This window comes from Hypanus sabinus, chromosome 15, assembly GCF_030144855.1.
Source record: "Hypanus sabinus isolate sHypSab1 chromosome 15, sHypSab1.hap1, whole genome shotgun sequence".
Taxonomy (NCBI): domain Eukaryota; kingdom Metazoa; phylum Chordata; class Chondrichthyes; order Myliobatiformes; family Dasyatidae; genus Hypanus; species Hypanus sabinus.
Window position 1 is genome coordinate 65807825 of NC_082720.1, and position 24895 is coordinate 65832719.

Sequence of the window (24895 nt, forward strand, 5' to 3'; positions counted from 1 at the left end):
CTCCAGAATGATATCACAAAAGCACATGACAAAACAGACTACACCAGAAAATCCACATAACGTTTGACAATCCCCAATCCAGAGTGCGGAGAGGCTGCTGCGTACTAATATCGCACTACCATCTTAAGTGATTCATATTTTCCAGGTTGTCACTGTGATCTTTTCATATTAGTGGACAATGTTTTTCTGTGTATTAGATATTGGAGGATTTATTATCCTAGATGCTCCCTGGCCTTCTGAATTCCTCCAGCATTTTGTTTGTGTTGCAATGGAGGATATTTGTCTTGTTTTTGGTCAGGACCATCCTTTCAAATGGTAACATCAAGGCAGACTCAGCAAAATCCTCCCAAAAGATTAGCTTTACTAGTGACACGTACATCAAAAGATGCGGTGCAATATGTTGTTTGTATCAACGACCAACACAGTACGAGGATGAGATGGGGGGCAGACCACAATTTTTGCCATGTTTCCAGTGCCAACATAGCATGCCCACAAATCAATATTCATTACTAAACCATGTGTGTTTGGAATGTGAAAAAAAACTATGAGTACAGTGTACTGTGAGTACTTAGAGTACTGTATCCAGTTCTGGTCGCCTCACTATAGGAAGGATGTGGAAGCATTGGAAAGGGTACAGAGGAGATTTACCAGAATGCTGCCTGGTTTAGAGACTATGGATTATGATCAGAGATGAAGGGAGCTAGGGCTTTACTCTTTGGGGAGCAGGAGGATGAGAGGAAACATGATAGAGGTGTACGTGATATTAAGAGGAATAGACAGAGTGGACAGCCAGTGCCTCTTCCCCAGGACACCACTGCTCACTACAAGAGGACATGGCTTTAAGGTAAGGGGAGGGAAGTTCAAGGGGGATATTAGAGGATGGTTTTTCACTCAGAGTTGTTGGTGTGTGGAATGCACTGTCTGAGTCAGTGGTGGAGGCAGATACATTAGTGAAGTTTAAGAGACTACTAGACAGGTATATGGAGGAATTTAAGGTGGGGGGTTATATGTTAGGCAAGGTTTGAAGGTCAGCACAACATTGTGGGCTGAAGGGCCTGTAATGTGCTGTACTATTCTATGTTCTATAAACTGGAGCACCCGGAGGAAACACGTATCACAGGGAGAACGGACAGATTGCTTACAGATAACCTCGGGAATTGAATCCTTTTCTTTGGTGCTGTAAAGCATTATGATAGCCACTATATTAAAATGCCAACCACTGGAATGCACTGGAAGGATTAGTGAACCAATGGTAGTGCCCTCTCTCAGGTTAGCATTGCCACTGAGCCCTGAGTTACACTTTGTTAGCTCTGTGGGCTGCCCACATTGATCATGCATCTGATATCAGAGCCTGGAATAGACTCTGTATGCTGAGCTCTAACAGTGGACAGTGGAAGTGATTCAAGTTGGTGATTTAATACTCTGAGAAGCAGCAACATTCCCATTATATCACAGTCCTTTACAAGTAATTCCTTCCCCACCATTAAGCACATTCACAAGGAGCACTGCTATGCTTCACTGTACAGGCCATACACTCTGTCTGGCTCACTGCTGAATTCAAATGCAGGAATCCCAGAAACTTTGGTAATTCAAACAAAACAAAAGATTTATTATAGAAGTTAACCAGCAAAACTAACAAAAACTCAGGCAAACTCTATAGGATCTTAAAGAACTGAAATCTCTCATAATACACAAAGGAACTTGGTCAGTGTTTCACCAGACCATGGTCCACAATAGCCGAGCAAAGAAGGGTTGGCATGCTCCCCGTCCCCCACCCACAAGGTATGCACTGGACCAATCAGATAGCCCTGGTGTTCAGATGAAGCAATAACCCCAAAGACGACAACCACAATATCAAGACATTGAAAATCCAATGCTAATTATAGAAAATTGAATAAATGTGATAAATGCAAAGAGAGTTTAACAATCCCCATGATACCAAATGAGACACCTGCAATACAAACTGAAAACTAGACATGAAAGGTAAGCAATCCAAGGAACAGTGCATCCTCATGAGGTGACACCAAGAAAATACAATCCACATACTGACTGATAAAAACAACCCCTAGTTGTAACACTCTTCAAGGAGGTGGTACAGGAGCCTTAGATCACACACATTCTGGTTCAAGAAAAATTATCACCCTTCAACCATCAGGTTCCTGAAGCAGTGTGGTTAACTTCACTCACCTGAACCTCTGAACTGTTTCCACAACATATAGACTCAATTTCAAGAAAACTGCAACTCATGTTCGCAGTATAATTTACAGTATTTTCTCATTTATATTCTTCATTATTTTCACAACTCCAGTCAGTCTGGCACACAAAGCTCCTCATCCTTTGGCCTAACTACAGCCTGATTCTGTCAGGTGCTAAGATGTCCTTCAAAGACAGGAGACTTGATGTCAGTCACAGTGTGAATAGATCAGTGATGGGTGTGTGCCGAAAATACACAAATAAATTTTCACTGGGACTGCAATGGAATTGTGAATTTCAGCTGCACGGTCATCAGTAGGTGGTAGTTAAATGCACAGCAGAGTTTTAGTACTTGGAAAACAGAAAGTTCTAGATACAGGAAGTAAAGAGAAAAATACTGGAAACCTCAAAAGGAGAAAATCTGCGGATGTTGGAAATCAAAGCAACACACATAAATATCAGTAGGAACACAGCAGGCCAGGCAACATCTATGGAAAAGAATAAACAGTTGACATTTTGAGCCGAGATCCTTCATCAGGACTGAAAAAAAAGATGAGAAGTCAGATCAAGAAGGTGGGGTGAGGAGAGAAAGAAGTACAGGATGGAGGGTGATTGATGAAACTGGAAGAGGTGCGTGAAGTAAAAAACTGCAAACTTGATTGGTGAAAGAGATAAAGGGCTGGGGAAGGGAAAATCTGATAGGAGAGGATAGAAGACAATAGAAGAAAGGGAAGGAGGAGGAACACTAAGGGAGGTGATGGACAGGTAAGGAAATAGGGTGAAAGAGGGAAACAGGAATGGGGAGTGGTGATGGGTTGCACAATTGCCACAAGTTCGAGAAATCAATTTTCATGGAGGCTACCCAGTCAGAATATAAGATGTAGCTCCTCCAACCTGAGTGTGGCCTTATCGCAGCAATAGATTGGACTGACATGTCGGAATGAGAATAGGCAGTAGATTTGAAATGGCAAGCCACTGGAGGATCCAACTTTTTCTGGTAGATTGAGCATAGGTGCTCAGCAAAGCAGTCTCCCAATCTATATCAGGTCTAAACAATATACATGAGGCCACACCAGGTGCACTGGATACAGTAGATGACCCTAACAGACTCACAGGTATAGTGTCACCTCACCTGGAAGGAATGTTTAGGGCCCTGAATGGTAGCAAGGGAGGAGTCGCACTTGCAAGGATAAGTAAAAGAAGGGAGATCAGTGGAGAGGGACAAATGGACAAGGGAGTTATGTTGGAGGCTATCCATACTGAAAGGGGAAGGTGGGGGTGAGGGACAGAAAGATGTGAATGGTGGTGAGCTCCTGTTGGAGATGGCTGAAGTTACAGAGAATTACATGCTGGAGGCAGAGGTCAGTGGGGTGGTAGGTAGTGGCCTAGAAACACTAAGCAGGTATGACATTATCTGTGGAAACTGCAAACAGTTAACATTTAAGGTCAGACTCTTCCTTGGAATCTGATCAAAATTTTTCCAAAGACTGCTTTTCAAATCTGCTGGAGAAGTTTCCAAATATACTTCCTTGGAATCTGACAGTGGTTTTTCCAAAAGACCTGAAACATTAATTCTCCCAGTTCTCTTTCCACAAAAGCTATCTAACCTGCTGAATGTATCTCGCATTTGCAGCTCCCGTTCAGAGGGGATAGAAGTTCTGGGGCAAAAGCCACCTCACTGTGGCAATTCCTATCCCAGTAGAAACACAGACTATGATGGACATTCCCCTGTTGAACAGTGGGAAGCCTCACACATGAACTGGATCCCTGTCAGCTGCATATTCCCAGACATCTCCTGCCAGAAAGCGATGCCCGATTGAGATCGGGACCTAATTTCCACTGTGATCCATTTCTTGTCTCTCTCTGATGGTTACTGAGGTTGGTGTAGTTCTGTAGCGGTGTGCTACACGCAGCGCTAAAATTACGACATGGAGTCGGTAACTGCAGTCGAAGGAAAAAACTTTATTCGAAAACTTCAGCCTCACTTTTAAGCCTCTGTCAACCGGCCCCCCAAGGCGCAGAGGCTCCAAAGCTCTGTGCTCGCAAACCCCCGTAGGCTATCTAATTGTGAGTCGGTTCGGATACGCTAGGAAATGGGTCGCCACAGTTCTTCAATATTCAGGTTAGTTAACCTTGATCAGAAATTAAACCCAGAACCTGTGATTTAAATTAGTCAATGTTATTTCTCAGCCATTTAGACAGCTTTTGAAGGATGTTAGCAAAATAAGTGAGAAATCAATGCTTATTGTTTTGACAGAGGATCACGGTTTTAAACACACCATTGTTGTAATTACTGGTGGACTGGCCTTTCTCTTCATCATTATCCTGGTGATGGTGTTGTGTCTAAGAAAGCGCAAGATTACAGGTAAGGTACTTGAAGAGGAATATGATTCCAAAGTCAGATATTAATCTATCATTAAGGATGAATCTATTGACTATAGAAACATCAATTACATATTGTCACATATTTTTAACTTGTAAAAATTTGAAATAATGGGCAGTTGAAGTGCATTTTGCGAAATGCATGAAGTTCGAGAAAAAAGTGGAAAGCATTTTGAAAGCTGTCCTCTGTCTTTACAGCTTTGGGAAATCCAAAACAGAAATCGCAGCAAACAATGAGGAACACAGAAGATGATTCTAATCTTTATGCAAGTCCAAATGAAATTCAGTCCATAGAAGGTAACATCAAGGCAGAGGTATCAAAGCAACTTTACTTTTATGTCCCATTAGCGCACAGCAGTTTCATCTTGACTAAGTAACTTAAAAGTTATTTTCAAACACTGAAATATAATGGCATTATAAGACAAAAATATATAGGAGACAGATTAGACCATTTGGCTCATCAAGTTTTCTACACCATTTCACCATTGCCAATCCACTTTCATCTCAGCACCAGTCTCTTGACTTCTCCCAGTATCCCTTTGTGACCTGGCTAATCATCATTCTATCAACCTCAGCCTCATGCTGGTAGCTGTCATTATTAATAGAGCACTTTTTTTCCAAAGATACCCAATGTTGCTTCTTGCAAATTGAACTAAGGAAATGAAATGATTATTTTCCAGGAACTAATGAGATGCCAGAGACTGAGACCAGCCATATTGCTGAATATATGTCTGTGAGTAGAAAGGCAATACAAAGAGGTAAATAGATCAATCTCTTATTCATTGAATGTCTCTCCTTGAACTTTTGTGAAATTACTAACTCAACAGTTTGTAGGTTTGCAATTAAAATGAATATTTGGAGGAATGGGATCTCAGGCACGAAACTGACAGATCAATCCAATGCCCTGTCTAGAGCCTCCTACTCTTCGCTCCCTCCCAGTCTTCTTCATACAACACAGACCTCACTCTGCATTCTACAACAGTCCAATATAGATAGACCACAACACTTTACTGTATGGACAATCCACATACAAGTCTTGTTGCTGCCTGTGAGGAGTTTGTACTTTCTCCCTGTGACCACTGGTGTTTCCTCCAGGTGCTCCACAACGTACTGGTTGGTAGATTAATTGGACATTGTAAACTGTCCCATGGTTAAGCTCAAATTAAATCAAGGAGGCTGCTGGACGACATGGCTCAAAGGGCCAGGAGGACCAATTCCGCACCGTATCCCAATCAATAAATAAATAAAAAGACACAACTTGATCAAACTTCTGGTAAATGGACAGCATGGTTGGTGGCAGCAGAACATCACCTGCCCTCTAAAAGTGACTATCCATTTCATGAGATCTCATCCACTGTTGAATACCTCCAACATGCTTCAACAGTACTTCAATGTTTCTGGAATCACTGCATATGATAAGCCAAAGTGTCAGTGTAGTGTGATGATGCCATATTAGACAGCCTTGTTTTCTCCAGAAATTATGTGATATTTCTAAATAGACATGAACAGCAGAGCAATCTTTCTAGAAAAATCAGAATTTTTTAAATAAATCAGACCACTTTTTTAATGTGAAAACTCTTTTTTCCCAAATTCCAGTTTTCTCTTCATATTATTTAACCCCTCTGGTTGAAGTCTAACTCTATGAATATATTTAACGATTTGGCTTTAACCAGTGGAGAATTCACCTGGTTCATTATGATCTGGGAATTCCTCATTTCATTCCTGAGTGACCACTGTCTTTAAACTCTGTTTATTTCTTGGACTCTCTACTGTAGGAAAATCCTTTCTGCAGCTACTTTGTTAGAATTTAAGAGAATATAAACTGAATTAACCCAAACTACCCACATGTATCTCAATTCCAAGAGGCCATGTGATCATACAGATTCCAAACATCTAATCTCCAGCATCACAGAGGCAGGGTTTATATACTGCAGAACCATATATCCTGTAGAAATAATATCAAGTCAAAACTGAGAGAAGTGGCTGAATGAAATCAGAGAGAAAAATTAGTCATGGTCTTCATATAATGCCCTGGTTAAGAATTCTGTTTCTAGGCTGCAGAAATTTTATTTTGGCAGTTTCTGGAAAAGCTGTGTTTACTGCTGGTAGGAAGTTTCGGTTTCGGCTAGAGATAAGAAGCCCTGCAGTTCAACATAGGAATGTTGTGTCAGACAATCAGGATGGCAGAATCAGGAGAAAATTCTAGTCACTGAGATGGAGAGTGACTTGTGATGGACAGTAGTCTAGTACGGGATATTTTTTTCGGAGAGGACAGGAGGGAGGATGGCTGAGAATCCCATGGGAAGGAGCGTCTCCATTGCCTAAATATTTTGTGCCAATGAATGGCTCCAAGGAGGAAGGGCCATTTCTCCCAAGACAGAGCCCATTTGCTCAAGATGGATTGAGTGAGATCTGGAACGTAGTGTGTGCTTTCATGTAGATCATGGGTCTGGCGCTTGAGTAAAAGGCAACTCCAGGCTAAGCTCCAACTTTATGTGCACATTCAGCTGGTTTAACTGTAACACACACTTTCAATTTTTTGTTTTTTCTTTCCTACTAACTTTTCAATGAAACTGACATTTGTAAATATACTTCATTTATAAATTTATGCGGTGTACAATCTGTTATTTTTTGCCAACCGACAACTGTGTATGGGCGGTATTTACACAGCATTTGCTCAAATCAAGGTTTTGTTAAGGGGAACACCACTGGTTTCCTGTTTAGTTAAACCCCAAAACGTCCTGACCCTAGGTGTGTATTTTTTGTGAAAAGTGGTCTCCACACTGCTGAATCACGTGGCTGTTAGCAGAGCTGGCTAATGAGCAAAGTTTTCATAGGAGCCCAGTGAGTAAGGCGAGGGCTACATTAATAGATTCTGTTTAATAAATATGGAACAATGCAATGTGTGTTAGACGATAAGATATTGGAGCCATTTGAGTCATTGAGTATGATCTGCCATTTCATCATGCTGATCAATTTCTGTCTCAACCCCAGTCTCCTGTCTTCTCCCTGTAACTCTTCTTTCCCTGACTACTCAGGAACTCTCAACCTCTGCCTAAAATATATGACCATAAGACATACAAGCAAAATTAGGCCATCTGGCCCATCGAGTCTGCTCTGCTATTCAATCATAACTAATCATTTTTCTCTATCTCCTCCTCAACCCCCTTCCCAGCCTTCCCCCCATAACCTTTGATGTCATGTCCAAACAAGAACCTATCAATCTCTGCCTTAAATACACCCAACAACCTGGCCTCCACAACTGTATGTGGCAAAAAAAATCACAAATTCACCAGCCTCTGGCTAAAGGAATTTCTTTGCATCTCTGTTTTGAAAGGGCGTCCCTGTGCACTCTTGTCCTAGCCTCTCCCATCATGGGAAACATCCTTTCCACATCTACTCTTGTCTAGGCATTTCAACATTTGAAAGGACTCAATGAGATCACCCCTCATCTATCTGAATTCCAGTGATTACAGACCCAGAGCCATCAACTGTTCCTCGTATGAAAACCCTTTCATTCCTGGAATTACTCTTGTGAACCTCCTCTGGATCCTCTCCAATACTAGGTCAGCTTTTCTAAGATGAAGGGCTCAAAACTGTTCACTTCAAGGCAAAGCCTCACCAGTGCCTTATAATACCACAGCATCATACCCTTGCTCTTGTATTCGAGACTTCTTGAAATAAATGTTAATATGGCATTTGCCTTCCTCACCACTGGCTCAACCTGCAAGCTAACCTTTAGGGTGTTCTGCACAAGGACTCCCAAGTCGCTCTGCATCTCAGACTTTTGGATTTTCTCTCTGTTTAGAAAATAGTCCACACATTTATTTCTACAATACTCAATGATTTGGCCTCCATTGCGACCTGTGGGAATGAATTCCACAGGTACACCACTCTACAGCTGAAGAAATTCCTCTTCATCTCTGTTCTAAATTGATGTCCCTCTATTCTGAGGTGATATCCTTTGGGATGCTCTGTGGCAGTATCACATTGTACTGATTAGCACAGTACTTTACAGCACGAGCAGTAAGTTTAGGGTTCGATTCCCATCACTGACTGTAGGGAGTTTATACGTTTTCTCGGGATTTCCTCGGGTGCTCTGATTTCCTCCCACATTCTGAAGATGTACAGGTTGGGGTTAGATAAGTTACCTTTGTCTGACAAGCTAATTTCCTTAGAAATAGAAAATTCTGGATTCAAGTCCATGTTGAATGTGTAATCTAGACTGATACTTCACAGATGCACTCACTGACAAAAGAGCTGACATATGGTTGAAACAACTTTTGGTTGGAAGGGGAAGATGATGTGATGGAGAGCAGAAGTGAAGTTGATGAAAATTGTTCCCTAAGCAATTTGTTTGTTGTTTGTTTGTTTGTTTATTTATTTATTTATTACATCCAAGGGAGTAAAAATCTTCATGTTATGTCTTTGTCATATAGTACAAGCAATAAAGAGAGGAAATGTAGGAGGATATTGCCCAACCACTAAAATTATATACATAATTGTTTTGTATACATGCATACAACTATTAACAACATAAATGATTTAATATATTTGACACATTAAATATTTTTACCTTACTGAACAGTGATGTTTGCACTTTGGAATTAATCCATTACTTGATTTGCATGTTAATGCCTCCTGATAAAGTAGCAAATTCCTTGTAGACACAAGATCTAAAAGTGTGGAACAATAAAACAAACTGCAGGAGGAACTCAGTAGATTGAACAAACTCAAATCAATTGGGACAGCACGGTAGTGAATAGATTTGCTTATCGCTTTACAGCAATTGGATTCAATTCTGATGCTGTTTGTAAGGAGTTTGTACATTCTTCCCATGACTGTGTGGGTTTCCTCTGGGTGCTCCAATTTCCTCCCATATTCCAAAGACTATGTTCACAGTTGGTAAGTTGTGGGCATGTTATGTGGTGTGGAAAGCACGGCAACACTTGTAGGCTGCCACCAGCACAACTTCGGACAGTGTTATTTGTTTACACAAACAACAAATTTTACTGCATGTTTCGATGTTTCAATGTTCATGTACAAATAAAACTAATCTTTATATTTATCATTTTTGTTTCTATTTGTCCTTGCAGACACACAGAAAAATATTCATTATGCATCCATCTGCTTCGAGAAAAATGCGCCAGGTGATAAAATTGTTTGAATTTTTTTATTTTTTATCAAGATGAGGATTGTTGGTGATGAGTCTGAAATGCTTTGGGCTCCTGATATGGCCGCCCTGGGTTAAAGCTTCTCGCTCACCCCATTAACACACCGTGGGACAGTCAGCTGAGACTCAGTCCGTAACCCAGCCTTTTATGAGCAGGTCCGGTCTCCCTCCACAGATCTGGGCTGATATTGCAACACAACTGTGCAGTGTTGCTGCTGGCCGGATGCCAAATCAAGGCAGATTTGTGTCCTCAAAGGACATATAAAGTCAACTAACACAATTCTAAATCAGTAAAAGTGATGAATGTCTGATCTCCTGTCCATATCATCACATTTCATTCTGTCACTTGAGTCAAATCAACCTCATGGCATAATGGCAAACTGTTTGTGTCAAATCAAATCAATCAAAAAAGGTAGTTCCTTCTGGCCAAATATTTTAATTTTGATTCCCATCCCAATTCTAAAGTGACAGTTCTCGGCCTCCTCTTATGCCAAGATATGAGGCCACCATCAGAGTGAAGGAGCAACACTTTATATTCTGCCTAGATAGTCTTCAAACTGATGGCATGAATATTGATTTCTCCTCCTCCACTCTTTTTCTATTCTTCGCACTGGTCTCATACCCCTTCTTACCAGACAATCCTCTCCTCTTTCTCTTTCTCCTATGTCCACTCTCCCTTCCTATCAGATTCCTTCTTCTCCAGTCCTTTATCTTTTCAACCCAACTGGCTTCACCTTTCATGTTCTAGCTATCCTACTTAACCATCCCCTACCTTATTTATTTTGGCATCTTTCCCTTTCTTTTTCTGTCCTGAAGAGGATTCTCAGCCCAAAATGTTGACTGTTTATTCATCTCCATAGATGCTACACATTGAGTGCATTGCTTTGGATTTTCAGCATCTGCTGGCATTTTTTTGTTTAATATTTCACTGTATATTTCAATGCAAGTCTCTAATCTCTCACTCTTCCGTAAGACCTCAGAACCATAAGAGAAAGGAGCAGGATTAGGTCATTTGGTCCATCAAGCTTGCTCCACCATTTAAATAATGGCTGATCTTTTTTTTTACAAACAGTCACCCTGTAACCCTTAACCCCCTTACCAATCAAGAACCCATTAATCTCTTCCTTAAATATACCCGATTTGGGCACCACAGGCCACAGTGGCAAGAAATTCCACAGATTCACAACACTTTTACTAATGGAAGCACCTTCCCATAACCACTCTCTCCAGGCCTATTGGTATCTGATTTATTTCAATGGCATCTCCCTTCATTCTCTTGAACACCATTGACTTCAATAGAAATAAAACAGGAAAAAGTTCCTGTTTCCCACTTCCTTATTTCCCAGTGGACTTACTGAAGAACGCTCACATTCACAACTCCTCATTGACCTGGAATCATCCAAGAATTATGAAAAAGTTTATCTCATTTGCAATCATCTCTTTAGCTCACTGTGGTCTATGCATTTTCTTACCTGTATGAATTGATACAAGATTTCTGGAAATTCAAAATTCAGAAGTTCAAAGTTCAAAATATATTTATTATTGAAGTATGTAAACTATACACAACCTTGAGATTTACGCCTTACAGGCAGCGACAAAACAAAGAGACTCAATAGAGCTCATTAAAAGAGGACCATCAAACATTCAATGTGCAGAAACATAACAACAATTTGTGGAAACAATAGAAGTAAGCAAATAACTTTCAGAACTGAAGTTCATGAAAATCAGTCCACAACCAGGAAGCCATTCATCACTGCATCTGATGCAGGGGGCCATGAGTTGTAGGCATGGCCTCAGGTCAGTGCAGAGACAAGTAAATTACACTGTGTACCGAGCTGAACTGGCCTGTCCCTTACCTCTGGCCCATCACACTGACCATAACAATCTGGCTTGGCGCTTAAATTATCCAAACCTTACGTCATTCCTCATTCTCAGACCCGGGCCCTGCTACGTCTATTTGGCCCATGCTCGAATTTTCCAATTCAGCTGGACGCTTAATCGATCAAATCAATTAAACTGAGCAATTACATTTTGATCAATTAAATTGAGCACAGAAACATAGAAAACATACAGCACAATACAGGCCCTTCAGCCCACAAAGCTGTGCTGAATATGTCCTTACCTTAGAACTACCTAGGAATTACCCATACCCTCTATTTTTCTAAGCTCCATGTAGCCATCCAGGAGTCTCTTAAAAGACCCTATCATTTCTGCCTCCACCACCGCTGCCAGCAGCCCATTCCACACACTCACTACTCTGCATTAAAAAACTTACCCCTGACATCTCCTCTGTACCTACTTCCAAGCACATTAAAACTATGCCCCCTCATGATGCCCAGTTCAGCCCTGGGGAAAAGCCTCTAACTATCTACACAATCACTGACTCTCATTATCTTGTATGCCTCCATCAGGTCACCTCTCATACTCTGTCACTCCAAGGAGAAAAGGCCGAGTTCACTTAACCTACTCTCATAAGGCATGTTCCCCAATCCAGGCAACATCCTCGTAAATCTCCTAGGCACCCTTTCTAGTTTCCACACCCTTCCTGTAGTGAGCTGACCAGAACAGCTTTGAGTGTCCTGTGGGCTTGGACCACAAGATCCCTCTGATCCTCCAAACTGCCAGGAGTCTCACCATTAATACTATATTCTTCCATCATATTTTCCTACCAAAATGAACCACCTCACACTTATCTGGGTTGAACTCCATCTGCCACTTCTCAGCCCAGTATTGCATCCTATCAATGTCCTGCTGTAACCACTGACAGCCCTCCACACTATGCACAACACCCTCAACCTTTTTGTCATCGGCAAATTTACAAACCCATCCCTCCACTCCCTCATCCAGGTCATTTATAAAAATCTCAAAGAGTAGTGGTCCCAGAACAGATCCCTGAGGCATGCCACTGGTCACCAGCCTCCATGCAGAATATGACCATTCTACAAGCACTCTTTGCCTTCTGTGCAAGCCAGTTCTGGATCCATAAAGCAATGTCTCCTTGGATCCTATACCTCCTTACTCTCTCAATAAGCCTTGTCAAATGCCTTTCTAAAATCCATATGCACTACATCTACTGCTCTACCTTCATCAATGTGTTTAGTCACATCCTCAAAAAATTCCAACAGGCTTGTAAGGCATGACCTGCCTTTGACAAAGTCATGCTGACTATTCCTAATCATATTAGCCTCTCCAAATATTCATAAATCCTGCCTCTCAGGATCTTCTCCATCAACTTACCAACCACTGAAGTAAGACTCACTAGCCTATAAATTCCTGGGCTATCTCTACTCCCTTTGTTGAATAAGGGAACAACATCCACAACACTCCAATCCTCTGGAACCTCTCCTGTCCTCATTGATGATGCAAAAATCATTGCCAGAAGCTCAGCAATCTCCTCCCTCGCTTCTCACAGTAGTCTGGGGTACATCCCATCCACTCCTGGTGACTTAACCAACGATACTTTCTAAAAGTTCCAGCACATCCTCTTCCTTAATACCTATATTGTCAAACTTTTACAGTCCACTGTAAGTCATCCCTACAATCGCCACGGTCCTTTTCTGTAGTGAATACTGAAGCAAGGTATTTGTTAAGTACCTCTGCTACCTCTTCTGGTTTCATACACATTTTTCCACTGTCACACTTGATTGGTCCTATTCTCTCATGTCTTATCCTCTTGCTATTCACATACTTGTAGAATACTTTGGGGTCCTTAATCTTTTCTGCCAAGGCCTCTCATGGCCCTTTCTGGCTCTCCTAATTTCATTCTTAAGCTCCTTCCTGCTAGCCTTATAATTTGCTAGTTTCCAATCATTACCTAGTTTTTGAACCTTTCGTAAACTCTTCTTTTCTTCTTGACTAGATTTACAACAGCCTTTGTACACCACGGATCTTGTACCCTACCATCCTTTCTATGTCTCATTGGAACATAACTACTCAGAACCCCACACAAATATCCCCTGAAAATTTGCCACATTTCTTCTGTACGTTTCCCTGAAAACATGTTTCCAATTTACGCTTCCAAGTTCCTGCCTGATAGCCTGAAATTTCCCCTTACTCCAATTAAACATTTCCCTAACTTGGCTGTTCCTATCCTTCTCCAATACTATGGTAAAGGAGAGAGAATAGTGATCACTATCTCCAAAATGCTCTCCAACTGAGAGACCAGACACCTGACCAGGTTCATTTCCCAATACCAGGTCAAGTACAGCCTCTGCTCTTGTAGACTTATCTACATATTGTGTCAAGAATCTTTCCTGAACACACCTAACAAACTCCACCCCATCTAAACCCCTCACTCTAGGGAGATGCCAATCAATATTTGGGAAATTAAAATCTCCCACCACAACAACCCTGTTATTATTACTCCTTTCCAGAATCTGTCTCCCTATCTGCTTCTCAATGCCCTTGATACTATTGGGTGGTCTGTAAAAACACCCAGTAGAGTTACTGACCCCCTCCTATTCCTAACTTCCACCCACAAAGACTCTGTTGACAACCCCTCCATGACTTCCTCCTTTTATCCAGCCATGACACTATCTCTGATCAACAGTGCCATGCCCCCATTTCTTTTGCCTCTCTTCCTATCCCTTCTGAGACATCTAAAGCCTGGCACTTGAAGAAGCCATTCCTGCCCCTGCACCATCCAAGTCTCTGTAATGGCCACAACATCATAGTTCCAAGTGCTGATCCATGCTCTAAGCTCATTTGCTTTATTCATGATACTCCTCGCATTAAAATAGACACATCTCAAACCATCAGACTGATCGTGTCTCTTCTCTATCACCTGCCTATCCTCCCTTTTGCACTGTCTCCAAGCTTTCTCTATTTGTGAGCCAACCTTCCTTTCCTCCACCACTTCAGTTTGGTTCCTAACTCCAGCAATTCAGTTTAAGCTCTCCCCAGTAGCCTTAGCAAACCTTCCAGCCAAAACCTTCCCGCTCGGATTCAAGTGCAATCCGTCCTTTTTGCACAGGTCACATCTACCCCAGAAGAGGTCCCAATGATCCAGAAATCTGAATCCTTGCCCCCTGCTCCAATCCCTCAGCCACACACTTATGCATCACCTCATTCTACTCCTATCCTCATTGTCATGTGGCACAGGCAATAATTCCAAGATTGTTACTTTTGTCAACTTCTTTCCTAGATTCCTGTAGTCTGTTTTCAGGACCTCTTTCCTTTTCCTACCTATGTCATTGGTACCAATATGTACCATGACCTCCGGCTGTCCTCCTTCCTACTTCAAGATATCATGGACATGATCAGAAACATCCCGGATCCTGGCACCAAGGAGGCAAACTAGAATCCGCGTTTCTTTCCTGCTTCCACTGAATCGCCTATCTGACCCCCTAACTATAGAATCACCTATCACTGCTCCAATTCTCTTCCTTTCCCTACTCTTCTGAGTCACAGGACCAGACTCTGTACCAGAAGCACAGCCACTATTGCTTCCCCTAGATAGGCTGTCCCCCCCCCCAACAGTACTCAAGCAAGAGTACCTATTGTAGCTATTGGGACAGCCTCTAGTATCTGCCTCTTGCCCTTCCCTCTCCTGACTGTTACCCACGTCTCTGTCTCCTATAGTCCTGGGGTGATTACCTGCCTATAGCTCCTCTCTGTCACCTCCTCACTCTCCCTGACCAGGTGAAGGTCATCGAGCTGCAACTCCAGTTCCCTAACGCAGTCTCTAAGGAGCTGCAGCTCAACGCACCTGGTACAGATGTGGTCGTCCGGGAGGCCGGGAGTCTCCAGGACCTCCCACATCTGACACCGAGCACAAAAAACCAACCTCTCACACATATTCTCTGCTTTTATTTTAAAAAGATAACCTACCTGGCCTCGACCCCTTATCGCCTATGCCCCGTTGAGCCAAAGGCTTCCTACTCTGTCTCCCACTACTCCATTGCCCGCTCCTCCAACACCCACTCTGTAAATCTGTCTTCCTTTTAAACTCTTCCTGCTGTTCTCACTGGCCGACTTCCACATATTTGCGCAGTCGTGCGCTATTCTTATTGCTTTGCTAACATTATTAGTTTGCTAATCTTTGTCAGGAAGAGAGTGATACAGTCAATTTAGGACACGTGCATTCTATTTGTCACTTCTTTTATCAGTGTGATCCACTACTGTCATCTTTTAATTGTGATGTTTGAAATTATCACAGGGGAGACACATGCCACACTATCCTCCAATCAAGTGTCAGATACTGTAAGAACATTGATTTCTGTTGGTGAAATCCCAATTCCAACAAATATTAACTTCCAAATCAAACCTGTAGAGATCTTTTCTGATCTGTAGAGATCTTTTCTGATCTAAAGAGATAAAATATCAACTGGCTGAAATATACACTAAATGGACACTTTATTAGGTACATCCAACACCTAATAAAGTGACCACTGAGTGTATCTTCATGAATTCTGTTGCTGTTCTGCACATCAGCTTTGTGATTTTTCTCCATTGGGTGGGGTCGACCATGGATGTTGTGTCCTAGCTGTTGATGTCAATAGGCAAGTCAGGGTGGTATGCTACAGAGAACAAGTGGTTGCCCAAGCAGCAGGCTCCTGCTCTCCATGCAGCAGATGAATCCAATGGACCAATACAGTTTGACACCAAGAGCATTGGAGGAGTTGCCAGACAGGTTTGAACACAATGTAGTACTGCCTTGGGGACTCCAACTCTGGATTTTCCCCTCAGGGTTTTCTCCCAAAGCCTTTCCATTAGTGGGTATAGCCACAACACAGTGGAGATTTGAGATAAGAGCTTTTCTTCTCCTAGATGTGTTGCCAACCACAACTCTTGAGCCCCATCTGCCATGAAGTGCCTTTTTTCAAGGTGCCAGTAACCCTCCTTTGCCCCTTCTCCTTTTAGTACAAAATGGTTAAATGTCTCCACCAGGCTCAGTAGCTAAGCCACACGTGAAGACCAGGAGTTGGACTTGTTTCTCTGAAACTGTTTGAGATGAATGCTATTGCGAGCATTTAATATGTAGTGGGAGCTTATCCCTACTACTCTCCCCATACCCAAGAAGGCTGTGTCACCTTTCTGTCAGCTTGAACCAGCCTGGCCATTCTCTGACCTCTCTCATTTATAAGGCATTTTAGCCAACAGAAATGCTGCTCACTGGATGTTCTTCTTTTTAACAGCATTCTCTGTAAAATCTAGAGACTGGTGTATGTGAATATCACAGGTCAGCAGTTCCTGGGATACTCAAACCACCCTGTCTGGTACCATCACTCCACAGTCAAACTTACTCAGATCACATTTCTTCCTCATTCCACTGTTTGAACTGAACAACAACCGAAGCTTTTGACCATGCTTGCATGCTTTGATGCACTGAGTTGCTGCTACATGATTGGCTAATTAGATATTTACATTATTGAACAGACATACTGTACCTAATACTGTGTTCACTGAGCATAACCGGTATTTCTCTCTTTCAGAACCTGCCTTCTTCAAATGAAAATGCCTCATCTGTTATCTATGCACAGATAACAAAAAAACATATGAATAATCTGCAAAGGAGTGGATATGTGGAAAGTAGAATATTTTGAAATCATTTTTTATATTTTCGATTTGCGATGCACCTTCACGAATGTATTTGCCATGAGTTAACATAATTCAAAGATTCAATCATCTCATTATCACTTCTGATTTATAAATGAAAATCATATTTCTGAAAACAATTTCAACATTTTGTTTCAGCTTCTACGGATACGATGTGAAAAAAATACAGCTTCATTATGCAAGATAGATTAAATAGACTGGGCATATTTGTTACAATACAACTAGAATGAATGGTGGGCGTGTTATATTGGTGTCAGGGACATGGCAACACTTGTGGGCTGCCCCCTGCACAATCCTTTGTCTGTGTTGTTGTTTATGCAAAATGCAACATTTCAACTCAGGTTTTGATGTTCCAAAGTATATATGACAAATAAAAGCCAATCTTTAGTATTTCCAAACTTGTCATGACAAACAGTAATGATTTAAACAAAACACAATGGGGTTACATTAAAACACTAGTCCTTCATAGGACACTAACCTATTTACACCAAATCTGGGCTTTCTGAATATTTAGTCATTTAATCTATGCTGTTGAATGGATAAATCCACCTTCCACTTCTGGAAGATGGTGGTGAGCTCCATTCTTGAATCATTGTGGTCCTATAGGTAAGGACACTCTCCATTATTAGTAAGTAGGTCAATGATTTTGACCCAGAAGGTATAGAAGAATAGTGATATACATTCAGTCACCACTTTATTGGGCACTTCCTTTACGGTCTTTTGCTGCCGTAGCCCATCCACTTTAGGGTTCAATGTGTTTTGCATTCCGAGATGTTCTTCTGCATACCACTGTTGTAACGCATGGTTATTTGAGTTACTGTCACCTTCATATCAGTTTGAACCAGTCTGGACTTTCTCCTGTGACCTCTCTCATTAACAAACAAGAGAAAATCTGCAGATGCTGGAAATCCAAGCAACACACACAAAGTGCTGGAGGAACCCAGCAGGCCAGGCAGTATCAATGGGAAAAAAGTACAGTTTATGTTTCAGGCCGAAACCCTTTGGCAGGACTGGAGAAAAACTGCTAAGGAGTAGATTTAAAAGGTGGGGAGTTGGGGGAGACCAACACTCAGTGATAGATGAAACCTGGAGGGGAGGGATGAAATAAAGAGCTCAGAAGCTGATTGGTGACAGAACAGAAGGCCAGGGAAGAAAGAAAAAAGGGGGAAGGTGCTCAGGGAGGTGATGGACAGACAAGAAGTTAAGATGAGGGAGGGTAAAGGGGATGGGGAAAGGTGAAGGGGGGTACTACTGGAAGTTTGAGAAATCAATGTTCATGGTAACATGTTGGAGGCTACCCATATAACCTCCAACCTGTTGGCATCAACATCGTTTCCTCAAACTTCCAGTAAACTTCGACCTCCCGCCCCTCCTTCATCATGCCCATTGCCTTTTCCCTCTCACCTTATCTCCTTGCCTGTTCATTGTCTCCCTCTGAGCTCCTCCCCACTTTTCTTTCTACAAGTGCCTTCTGTTCTCTCCTATCCAATTCCCCCTTCTTCAGTCTGTGTCTCTTTCACCAATCAATTTCCCAACTCTTTACTTCATCCCTCCCCCTCCTGGTTCCACCTATCACCTGGTGTTTCTCTCTCCCCTCCACCCACCTTTTTATTCAACTCCTCAGTTTTTTTTTTCCTCCAGTCTTGCCGAAAGATTTTGGCCTGAAACACTGACTGTGTTCTGGTCCGTAGATGCTGCCAGGTTTGCTGAGTTCCTCCAGCATTTTGTGTGTGTTGCTCAGATTTCCTGGGACTGGGAGTAGCAGCCAACTGATGTGGTCAGGAATTCCTGCCAATTCAATTGCGAAACACTGAAAAATTACTTTGAAATCAGAATAGAATTAATTCTGTATTTTGAAGATAAAAATTTGCACTTCTGGATGTTGCAGTTCAGAAGATCCTGATAAATGTTCAGCAGGAATTCTCTCTCTGCAGTCTGATGTTGGATTCCTCCTGGTGATGTGGGAAGCTGCAGCAATTCTCCAACATTTAGGGTGGGAAACCACAGGCACAACCAACACCAGGAACAGATGAAGACACAAGAGACTGCTGATGCTGGCTGCAGGGTTTTGCCCTGAGACATTGACAATCCCTTTCCTTCCACAGATGCTGCTCTACCTGCTGAGGTATTCTTGCATATTGTTTGTTGCTCAGGGACATGGGCAAACCTATGGTGTGAGGTCCTTCCCTTTCCTGATCAATTACACTCCACATACCTGGGATCATCTTCCTTGCACACCCCTGAAAGCTTCCAAATGCAAAGATGGGAAATGCTGGAAAGATACAGAGAATCAGGCAACATTATCATTCCAATAAAGAGTCACAGGCTATAACAATAACTCTGTTTTCTTTCCTGGCACACTGCCTAATCCACTGAGCACGTCCAGCATAATTTCTGTTTTCATTTCAGAATTTCAACATTTTCAGCTTTTATGACTTTTCTAAAGGAAAAGGTGACCCTCTTGTCACTGGGTGACAAAAGCAATCCATGGCATTATGGCAAGGCCTCTACTCAGTTTCAGATTCCTGTGGGAAGGTTGAAGCCCATCTGCATGGTGGAGCTGAAATCTTGAAGTTGTCTGTGACTCATGCACTGGACTCCCGGTCTGTGTGAAAGCACACACTACCTTCCCAAGTTCACTCAAAATCCATCTTGAACAAACTGGCTCTCCCATGGAAGTATTGGCCCTTCCTCCTCAAGGCCATTCTTCTGCACAAAGGACCCGTGGAACAGGAACAACATCCTCCACCATCTTCCCTCTTGTCTTCTCCCAGCTCCCGTCAACAAACACCTGCCCACCCAGCATTCTTTAGAATCTTCCCCAAATTCTACCATCCTGATTGGCTGACACCACATTCCTATATTGAACAAAGCCCCTTATCTCTGCTCAAACCAAAACAAGCTGAAAGCAGAATAGAGTGCTCTTACAGAAATGCCAAAATGAAATACTTACAGGATAGCAGTAAAAATTTTAACCAGGCTGTTACACTTGCCTAGCCTCTCTTATGGATTTCTACTGGACCCAGTGGATTAATGCAATCACAACGAAGGCATGAGAGTAGCTCTACTTCTGTAGGAAGTTGAGGAGATTGGGCATGTCACAAAAGAATCTTGCAAATTCCATCAGCTGTACAGCGGAGAGCATCACATCCTGGTATGGAGGCTCTGATGCACAGGGTCATAAGAGGTTGAAGAGGGTTGGAGACTAAACTGATTCCATCATGGTTACAACTCTCCATGCCATACAGAAATCTTCAGGATGTGCTGCCTCAAGAAGGTGACATCCATCATTAAGGATCCTCACCATCCAGGATATGTCCATCATCAAGAGGAGGTACAGAAGCCTGAAGACTCACACTCACTGATTAAGGAACAGCTTCTTCCCCTCTGCTATCATATTTTTGAATGGTCTATGAACTCATGAACACTACCTCATTATTTGTCTTTTGCATTATTTCTTCATTTTCACTTTCAAGTTCAAGGTCAGGTTCATTTATTGTCATTCAACCATACACATGTATACATCAGACAAACCAACGTTCCTCCGGACCAAGGTGTACAACACAAAACCTACAACTCAAACATATAATGATTAAAGTAATATTATCACAAGTAAAATAACAAATAAAAAGTGCATTTATGGATCTAGCAAGTTAAAAATTAGACAGCTTAATGATACTGAAACTTCATATGTGATTAGATCTGGGTAGTAGCAGGGAGTTCAATCATCTTGTGGCCTGGGGGAAGAAGCTGTTGCCCATGCTAATAGTTCTTGTTCTAATGCAACAATAACTTCTGCCTAATGGCGGGGAATCATAGAGATTGTTGGTCAGGTGGGAAGATCCTTTACACTGCTAAGGGTCCTGTTTATGCAGCCTTCTTGATAAATATCTATGATGGGTGGAAGAGAGACCCCAATGATCCTGTCAGCAGCCCTCACAAACCTTTGTTGGGATTTGCAGATGGATACCTTGCAATTCCCATATCAGACGGTGATGCAGCTGGTCAAAACACTCTTGATGGTGCTTCTGTAAAATTGGCTGGAGTGGTTGGAGGGCTGGGAAGCCTCCCTTACCTCAATCTCTTCAGGAAATGGAGAAATTGGTGTACTTTCCTGAGGTGGTGTTGAGAATGCAGGTGAGATTGTCTGTAATGTGCACTTCCAGAACCATAGTGGTTCCAACTCTGATCAATCCTAGCTTCCTGACTTCCCTTGCATTCTTGATGATCTTTGTCCAGCTCCTAGTACTTCAGTGTTTGGGTCTTGCATTTGGATCTGCTCCGACCACCGCCTTGCAACAGAATGACCCAGTCAGACATGGACCCAGCAACACAGACACTGTCATTAAACTTGCACCATCCAGGGTCCCCTCTTGTTGAAACTCCCCCAACCACTCAGGTAACCAATAATCTGGGCAAGCCTGTTGGTCGCCTGGAGACTCCCATGGGGAAGGGGGGAGGGGTACTCGCATGGTCTGGTCCAGGAGGTCCGCATTCCAGATCATGGTCCGGTCAATGGATTCCGTACTCCGGTTATTCCGTTTTTCCCTTGTTCCGTTGGGTGCCTTAATTGAGGCACCTGATTCTCGTTTTGGTTTGGCAACAATGGTAGCTCTGGGGAACCAGTGATTCCTTTCTGGACCATTCCCATCAGAACCCTGTGAATTACCTCATCTGTGAACTCATCTGCAACTCCCCATCAAGTTAACCCACCAGAGTGAGACTAGAGCCTTGTTGCATCAAGATAAGGAACCGTCTATTGTAGTGTGGTCTTGTCGCTTCATGTCCTCACCTTCGCTAGGTAGTTCCGGCCGTTTGCCACTACCTTGAGTTGGGAACCATCTCTTCATGTCCAGACCTTCGCTGGGTAGGTCCGGCCATTTGTCACTACCTTGAGTGGAGATTTGTCTCTTCATGTTCTGTGTATAAGAAGAGTCCTGACCGTATGTCCGGTACCTAAGGAGGGGGCCCGACTCTGTGTTCAGTGTCTAAGAGGAGTCCTGGCCCCATGTCCTGTATCCAAGGAGTGGTCCTGGCTCTGTGCTTCATTTCCCAGTCCAATCCAAGTCAAGGCTTCGTGTTCGCAGTCCCAGTCAAGTGTAAAGACCGATCCAAGTCCTAGTTGAGTGTCAAGTCCGATCCAAGTCCCGAGTCCAAGCCAAAACCCTGGTCCTTAGTCTCAGTCAAGACCCTGATCCTCAGTCCTTGTCTAGTCACTGGTTCGGAGTCCTCGTCCAGGCTCTTAGTTCCAAGTTCCTCGTCCAGGTCGCGTGCTCCAATTCGATGTCCTAGCCCAGGCCCTTTATCCCTGTCTATTCCAGGGCCTGTGTCCACGTCCAGCTTTGTTTCTAAAAACTGGTGCTTTGCTTTCTCTTGGATTTCCCTATGATCAATCCTTGCTTCCTGACTTCCCTTGCATTCTTGATAATCCTTGTCCTGCTCCTATTACTTCATCATCTGTGTCTTGCATTTGGGTCTGCTCCCACAGCCCCCTTGCAACACTGTATGCCATCTCATTGTTGTTGTGGATGAGGCCAACCATTGTTGTTATCAGCGAGTTTGATGATTCAGTTTGAACTGGATCGAGCAGTGTAGTCATGTGTCAGCAGCAAGCTGAGCACGCAGCCCTGGGGAACACCGGTGCTCAGAGTGATATAAATAAATATAGACTTACAGTAATTTTTTAATATTTTACTCTGTACTGCTGCCATGAAACAGCAAATTTGATGACACGTGTCAGTGATAATAAACCTGATTCTGAATCCATTAGATCATGTGATTAACTAGAAAACACCCAATGCTTTAGACATTGGGCAAGTTGTGGAGAAAATGGTAGAGATTCATGTAGCTTTGTGAAAGTAACACAAACGTGTCCTCAGCATGGTCGAGTCAGCTGTTAAGCAAAAACTTATTTCATATATTGTCTGGCATTTTAAGACTATAATATATAGCAGAAGTAGGCCAATTAGCCCATCAAGTCCACTCTCCCATTCAATAATGGGCTGATCCAATTCTTCCAGTCATCCCCACTCCCCTGCCTTCTCCCCATAGCCCTTGATGCCCCGGCTTATCAAGAACCTGTTTATTTCTGCCTTAAATGCACCCAATGATTTGGCCTCCACAGCCACTCGTGGCACAAATTCCACAGATTTACCACCTTCTGACTAAAGAAATTTCTCTGCATCTCTGTTCTAAAGGGACGTTCTTAAATCCTGAAGTCATGCCCTTTTGTCCTAGACACCCCTACCATGGGAAATAACTTTGCCATTTCTAATCTGTTCAGGCCTTTTAACATTCGGAATGTGTCTATGAAATCCCACCCCCCCACCATTCTCTCCTGAACTCCAGGGAATACAGCCCAAGAGCTGCTAGATGTTCCTCATATGGTAACCCTTTCATTCCTGGAATCTCTCTTGTGAATCTTCTCTGAACCCTCTCCAATGTCAGTATATCCTTTCTAAAATAGGGAGCTCAAAACTACACACAATACTCTAAGTGTGGTCTCATGAGTGCCTTATAGATCCACAACGTCACATCCCTGCTCTTATATTCTATAAATGAATGCCAACATTGCATTCACTTTCTTCACCACCAACTCAACCTGGAGGTTAATCTTTAGGGTATCCTGCACAAAGATTCCCAAGTCCCTTTGCATCTCTACATTTTGAATTCTCTCCCCATCTAAATAATAGACTGCCATTTATTTCTTCCACCAAAGTGCATGACCATACACTTTCCAACATTGTATTTCATTAGCCACTTCTTTGCCCATTCCCCTAAACTATCTAAGTCTCTCTACAGGCTCTCTGTTTTGTCAATACTACCCGCTCCTCCACCTATCTTTGTATCATCAGGAAATTTAGCCATAATTCCATTAATACCATAGTCCAAATCATTGACATACATCATAAAAAGCAGCGGTCCCAACACCGACCCCTGTGGAACTCCACTGGTAACCGGCAGCCAGCTAGAATATCATCCCTTTACTCCCACTCTCTGTTTTCTGCTGATTAGGCAATGCTACACCCATGCTAGTAACTTCCTTGTAATTCCATGGGCGCTTATCTTGCTAAGCAGCCTCATGTGTGACACCTTGTCAAAGGCTTTCTGAAAATCCAAATAATCCACATCTACTGCATCTCCTTTGTCTACCCTGCTTGTAATTTCCTCAAAGAATTGCATTAGATTTGTCAGGCAGGAGTCTGCTTTCAGGAAACCATGCTGGCTCTGGCCTATCTTGTCATATGCCTCCAGGTACTCCGTAATCTCATCCCTAACAATCAATTCCAATAACTTCCCAACCAGTGATGTCAGGCTAACAGGTCTGTAGATTCCTTTTTGCTGCCTCCCACCCTTCTTAAACAGCAGAGTAACATCTGCAATTTTTCAGTCATCCAGTACAATGCCAGAATCTATCGATTCTTGAAAGATCATTGTTAATGCTTCTGCAATCTCTCCAGCTACTTCCTTCAGAACCTGAGGGTGCATTCCATCAGGTCCAGGAGAATTATCCGCCTTCAGACCATTAAGCTTCCTGAGCACCTTTTCAGTTATAATTTTCTCTGCACGTACTTCCCTGACACTCTTGAA

At 42.6% G+C, this 24895-nt stretch overlaps 1 protein-coding gene across 1 annotated transcript in view; it reads left to right on the top strand.

Annotated features, from left to right (window-relative positions):
- LOC132405174 (uncharacterized) overlaps window positions 1–17537 on the top strand; it is a 57877-nt gene extending 40340 nt beyond the window's left edge. Inside the window, exons 4-8 of the mRNA XM_059989872.1 lie at window positions 4451–4558; window positions 4774–4872; window positions 5256–5333; window positions 9672–9725; window positions 17182–17537. Coding sequence (XP_059845855.1) covers window positions 4451–4558; window positions 4774–4872; window positions 5256–5333; window positions 9672–9725; window positions 17182–17201 — 359 coding nt within the window. The 3' untranslated portion in view covers window positions 17202–17537. The remainder of the gene's footprint in view (window positions 1–4450; window positions 4559–4773; window positions 4873–5255; window positions 5334–9671; window positions 9726–17181) is intronic.
- The last annotated feature ends 7358 nt before the right edge of the window (window positions 17538–24895 follow it).